The following is a 6,000-nucleotide window of genomic DNA, read 5'->3' as shown; positions in this document are numbered from 1 at the left end:
GAGCGAGGTGGAGGGCGCTGGGGAGCGGAGGGGATGAGGCAGACGGGCAGGGTCGTAGGGGAGGGAGGGGGCGACGGAGACAGTGAGGAGCGCAGGAGTGTGAGGGATTTACAGATGGAGAGGGACGCAAGGGAGGCGGGGAAGGGGGAACTATGCAAAGGAGGGTGTCACGTCGAAGGGAAGGGACGCAAGGAGGAAGGGGTGACGGAGACAGGGATGGCGTAGATGAGGGACGGACTGACGGGAGACAGGGAGTTGTGTAGGGAAGGGAGGTCGTGTCGGGAGCCGCGGGGGAGGGCGGCTGTCAAATATTTGGAGGTGGAGACGGATCTGAAGAGGGGCGAAGAGGAGGGAGGCGGTGATGGGTGGCATAGGGGAGGGAGGCGATGAAAGAAACGAGCAGGGGCGTAGGGGAGGATGGGGGTGACAGAAGGAGGTAGGGCGTAGGGAAAAGAGTGCGTGACGACGCAAGTATGGGTGTAGGAGAGGCTGGAGGTCAGAAAGATAGGAAGAGCGTGGGGGGGGTGAGCGGTTCGTGGAGATGGGAAGGTATGTAGGGGCTGGCATTGGACGGAGACAGGTGTAGGGGGAGGGATGGGGTGATGGAGACGGGGAAAAGCGTAGGAAGGGCGGGAGAGACGGAGAACGGGAGGGAAGGGATGATGGAGGCGAGAGGGGATAGCTGTGTCTGCCGCGCGAGCCAACCTAACCCCGATCTTCTTGTTTACACAGGGGGTCAAACCGGGGTTCCTACCACCGAGAGCCCGTCCACCACGCCTCCCGGTGAGTACGCGGTTTAGAGCACTCGGTGGGCGGGGTGGGGCCAGTAAAAGGGTGCGTCCCAGCGCAGAAATTCCGTCCCCGGATAAGATGAAACGGGATATCCCCACCGACCCCCTCCCCTCCCCTCCCGCGTCTCCCGGTGGACGCAGACCCGAGGGCCCCTGCAGGAGGGAGGAGGAGCGGGACTGACCCAGCGGGATAGGACTGTGCATTGCGCCCTCTGTGGCTGTGGCGCGGGTCAATGCGCGTGATTACCTCCTCCAGGGACCGTCACGCAATCCCCACCCCTTATCTTTCCTCTTCCCTCTCCGCGCCCCCCGACCCCCTTCTCCCTTCAGAGAGCAACCAACAACTTCTTCTCTCTCTCTCTCTCTCTCTCTCTCTCTCTCTCTCTCTCTCTCTGTCTTTCTACTTCCCTCTCTCCTTCCCTTCCTCTTCCCGACACTGTATCCCATCTGCCAGTTCTCTGCCTAGTCTCCTCATTTGTCTAAGTCCTACTGCAACCGCACTGCTTCCACAACGCTGCCTTGTCGTCTAACGTGAGGAGAAGCGATTCCAACACCAGTCCCTGCGGCAGACAACGAGGGAAGGCCCCTTTGTTCCCACTCTCTGCCTCCTGCCGGTCAGCCAATTTTCCATTCATGCTGCCCGTTTTCCAGTCGCACCCTGGGGCTCTTAACCTGTATGGCAGCCTCATGTGCGGGGGCACCCTGTCAAAGAGCTTCTGAAAATCCGAGTGCACAACATCCACTGGCTCCCCTTTGTCTATCCTGCCTGTCATTTCCTCGGGGAAATCTGACAGACGAGATTTCCCCTTAAGGAAAGCATCTTTTATCATGTGCCTCCGGGTATCCCGAAACCATATCCCTGATCGAAGACTCCAACATCTGAAGCCAGGCTCAATTTTGTCCCGGAATCCCATCGCTGATAAAGGAGTCCATCATCTTTCCAACCACTGGTCAGACTTGCCTCCCTCCCTTCTTGAAGAGGGGAGTGACACTTATAATCTCCGGAAACCATGCCAGACACTGGCGATTCTTGAAAGATGATTACTAATCCCTCCACGTTACCGTCAGCCATCTCTCTCAGAGCACTGGGTCTGGTCCAGCTCCGGGGATTTTCAAAGCACCTCCCCCTTCGTTATGGCAACGACGCTCCCTTCAGCTCACTGACACTCTCTAATTTCTGACAATCTGCTAGTGTCTTCCGCAGGGAAGACTGGTGCAAAATACTTCTTTAATTCGTCCACAATTTCCTTGTCCCTTATTACTACAGCATTTCTCCAGCGTCATTTTCCAGCGGTCCGATATGCACTCTTACCTGTCTTTCGCTGTATATTTCTGGAAAAAAATGGTTTGCTCGTTTATATTATATGGGAGCTTACTGGCTCCTTTTTATTTGCCTTCTGGTGGTTTTCAAATTCTCACTAATTTTTCTTTGGTCACGTGCCCTCCACCTGTATTTTGCTTTTCGGCTGACTTTGGCGTCCTTATCCGCCACGGTGGCATCGCACTCTGATGTCCCTCCATACTTCCCCACAACGACTCACCAAATCCAGACCTCTCCCGCTCTCTCCTCCCTCCAGGAACACAGACACACGCTGTCGCCTCTCTCCCGTCCACGACCACTAGTTCTCCTCCTGCTTCCCCCCCCCTCCTCTCCCACCCTCCATTCGCTTCGCATCCCACAATCATCCCTGCCCTACTCCCCTCTCCTGCCCCATTCTTCCAGCCCCTCCCACGCTCACTCTCCAATTTCCTCCCACTTCCCCTTTTCCGCTCCCTCTACCTTCTTTGCCTTTCCTCACCTTCCCTTTCCCTTCCCCAACCGCCCCGCCCTCTCTCCCGCTCCCTCAATCTTTCGTTCCCTTCCTCGCCCTCCCTTCCCTCCCTCAAATTCCTGCCCCTCCCTCGCCCTCTCTCTCCCACTCCCTGCCTTTCGTCCCTCGCCCTCCCTTCCCCCCTCACCGTCTCTCACACTCCCTACCCTCCCTCAACCTTCCTGCCCCTCGCTCGCCCTCACTCTCTGACTCCTTCCAACTCTCGTCCGTCCCTCTCCCCTCTCTCTCCCTCCCTCCCCCTCGTTCCTGTCCATTCCACAACCACCCCTCACCCTCCCCGCTCACCCCTTTTACTCACCCACGTCTCTTCTTCCTCTCCCTTCCTTCCCTCCCTCCCCACCACCACAACCACAGACATGTGCCAACACTCCTTCTCTCCCCCCCCCACCAGCTTTTGACTCACGCAAACCCTCTCCTTCCTTCTCTCTCACCCCTTCCCCCTCTCACTCCCCCTTCCCCTCTCTCCCACCTCAACCCACCGGAGAAGCGTGACAACGACCATCTTCCCTCCTCGACCCGCACAGAACCATAGATTTATTTATGATTATGAGGACACGCAGTCCCCTTTTATTGTCATTTAGTAATGCATGCATTAAGAAATGATGAAATTTTTTTTCCAGAATGCTATCACGAAAACACATGACAAACCGACTTAAAAACTAACAAAAACCACATAATTATAACATATAGTTACAACAGTGCAAAGCAATACCGTAATTTGATCAGAACAGACTATGGGCACGGTAAAAGTCTCAAAGTCTCTCGAAAGTCCCATCATCTCACGCAGACGGTAAACCTCCAGCGCCGACAACTTGCCGATGCAGCATCCCGGAATCATTCGACCACAGTCCGACTCCGAGTCCGTCCGAAAAACTCCGAGCCTCCGACCCACCTCTTCGACACCGATGCACCGAGCACCGTCTCTGCCGAGCGCTTCGACCCCGGCCCCGGCAACAGGCGATACATAAAGCCGAGGATTTGGGGCCTTCGTCTCCGGAGATTCTCGATCGCACAGTAGCAGCGGCAGCGAAGCGGACATTTCAGAAATTTCTCCAGATGTTCCCCTGCGCTTCTCACGGCTGTCTCCATCAAATCCGGATTGTGCACGGCCCCCCTAGTTACACATATCGATATTGATTCGGAACGGCCGCGCGCGCTGCGTCTCGCCGCCATCTTCTCCCCCCTCCGGTACACACTAAGCAGTCTCCCTCTCATCCGTCCCTCCCTCTCTCGCCCCACTTTCCCTCACGCTCCTCCCCTCTCTCCCCCTCTCCCTTCATCCACTGACACAATCAGACACTCGCTCACACTCTGCTTCCCCGCCCCGACCGCACAAACACACAGATGCCCATTAACGGTTCACTCCGTCTCTACCGCCAAAGGGTGCCAGTCCACCTGCTGGACGGGGGCGGGGAGGGGTGCAGTAAGTGTTAATAATCCCTCCCCCCCACCACCACGATCACGTGTCACTCTCGCAACACCCGCCCAATCCGTCCCTCTTTCTCTCCCCCTCTCCCCGCCCAACCTTCTGGTACACTGTCTACCCACCTACCGATAAACACCGTGCCAACCTGCTTCATCCACCCCATCACCCCCTCGCCTTTCCCATCTCCCACTCACCCGTCTCTCTCAGCCTCACCCAACAGCCCGTCTCCCTCTCTCTCTCTCTCTCCCTCTCTCTCTCTCTCTCTCCCTCCCCCCTCTCTCTCTCTCTCTCTGTCTCGCTTTCTCACTTTCTATCCCTTTTCCCACCCACCCGTCACTCGCGACCTCTACCCATTCAGCCCCATACCCCTACCCACCTTTCTCTCCGAAATATCTCTTCCACACCACCCACTCGCCTTTCCTTGCCCCCCACCCACACTAATCCTTCTCTCTCGGCCTCACCTCACACGCCAACCCCGTCTTTTTCGGTCTCACCCGACCCTACACGTCTCTTTCCACATCTGTCCACCCACACGTCTCTCTGACCCCACCCACCGGTCGCTCTACGCTTGCCCTCCTACCATTACATCTCCCACCCCATGGAATCTCACACCACCCGCTCTCTCCACCCCGAGCCGCACCCACCACCCACCTCTCCCCCGGATCTTCCACCTCACTGCCGACTTTCCTAATACTCCCTCCAAACCCCCGCCCCCCGGGAACACTGGAGGAAGTCAGTTCTTCGTCCACAATTCCCAGGTAACACCCCGCCCCGCCCGTCTCTTCTCGTCTCCCAGCCTTCCCTGTCTCCATTCTCACCCTCAGGGCAGAAGATCGGCGTGGGCCATCGAGTGCGAGGAAAGGGTAATGCCGATAAAACTAACACACTCTCTCTCTCTTCTCTCTCTCCCTCCATCCCACTCTATCTTCCCACTCTACCCCATCTCTCTCTGCTCTCTCTCTCCCCCCTCTCTCTCCTCTCTCTCCCTCCATCCCACTCTCCCTTCCCACTTTACTCCATCTCTCTCTCCTCTCTTGCTCTCTCTCTCTCCCCCTCACCTTCCTCTCTTCTGTGTCTCTCCCTCCCTCTCCCTTTCTCTCCTCTCTCCCTCCTATCTCTCTCCCTCCCTTCCTCTTTTCTATCCCTCCTTCTCTCTCTCCCTCTCCCCCTCTCTCTCCGCTCTCCCTCCCTCCATCCCACTCTCCCTCCACACTTTTCTCTGTCTCGCCTTTCTCTGTCTGTCTGTCTGTCTGACCATCCCTCTCCATGCTCTCATGCTCTTCTCTGTTTCTGTCTCTTTCTCTCTCTCTCTCTCTCTCTCTCTCTGTCTCTCTCTCTGTCTCTCTCTCTCTCTCTCTCTCTCTCTCTCTCTCTCTCTCTCTCTCTCTCCGTCCTCCAGCCCCTAGAGTCCGCCTACGGGACGGGAGTAGCGAGTGCTCGGGCCGAGTCGAGCTCCTTCACGACGGCCAGTGGCGGCCGCTCTGCCGGGAGTTCTGGGGCGCCCCGCTGGCAGACGTCCTATGCCGGCAGCTGGCCTGCGGGAAGGCCGGGTACCCGCCGGCACCGCCCGGGGAGCCAGAGGAGCCTAAACCCGCGGCCGAGCCTTTGGCCCACCCGGGGCCCCACTGGGTGGGGATGCTGAACTGCAGCGGAAAGGAGACGGGCTGGACGAGCTGCCACTCCACCCTGCTGCCTGCGCACGCCACGTGCGACCGTAACCTGTCCGTCCACCTCACCTGTACAGGTAGGAGGAAGAGGAGGAAGGGAGCGGGGCGGGGGGGGGGTGAGGAGGAGGGAAGGAAGGGTAGCGGGTGGGCAGGAGAAACGGGGAGGAAGAGAGGGCATGGGGAGGGGGAGGACGGGGCGGGGTGGAGCAGAAGGGAGGGATGTCAGCGGATGGGTTGAGTTGGGATGGGATAAGCGTGGGGTTGAAAGGAGGGCGAAGGGGCTG

The 6,000-nt window shown here is 58.0% G+C and overlaps 1 protein-coding gene across 2 annotated transcripts in view; it reads left to right on the top strand.

Moving 5' to 3' along the window:
• Positions 1 to 6,000, top strand: part of LOC134339957 (deleted in malignant brain tumors 1 protein-like) — a 113,197-nt gene that overhangs the window by 46,659 nt on the left and 60,538 nt on the right. For both annotated transcript variants that reach the window (XM_063036762.1, XM_063036761.1), the window contains exons 2-3: positions 733 to 783; positions 5,449 to 5,793. In XM_063036762.1, coding sequence (XP_062892832.1) covers positions 733 to 783; positions 5,449 to 5,793 — 396 coding nt within the window. The remainder of the gene's footprint in view (positions 1 to 732; positions 784 to 5,448; positions 5,794 to 6,000) is intronic.

This window comes from Mobula hypostoma, chromosome 31 (assembly GCF_963921235.1).
Source record: "Mobula hypostoma chromosome 31, sMobHyp1.1, whole genome shotgun sequence".
In the NCBI taxonomy this organism is placed as follows: domain Eukaryota; kingdom Metazoa; phylum Chordata; class Chondrichthyes; order Myliobatiformes; family Myliobatidae; genus Mobula; species Mobula hypostoma.
Note: the sequence above shows the minus strand (reverse complement) of the source record. Positions and strands in the feature narration are given on the sequence as shown.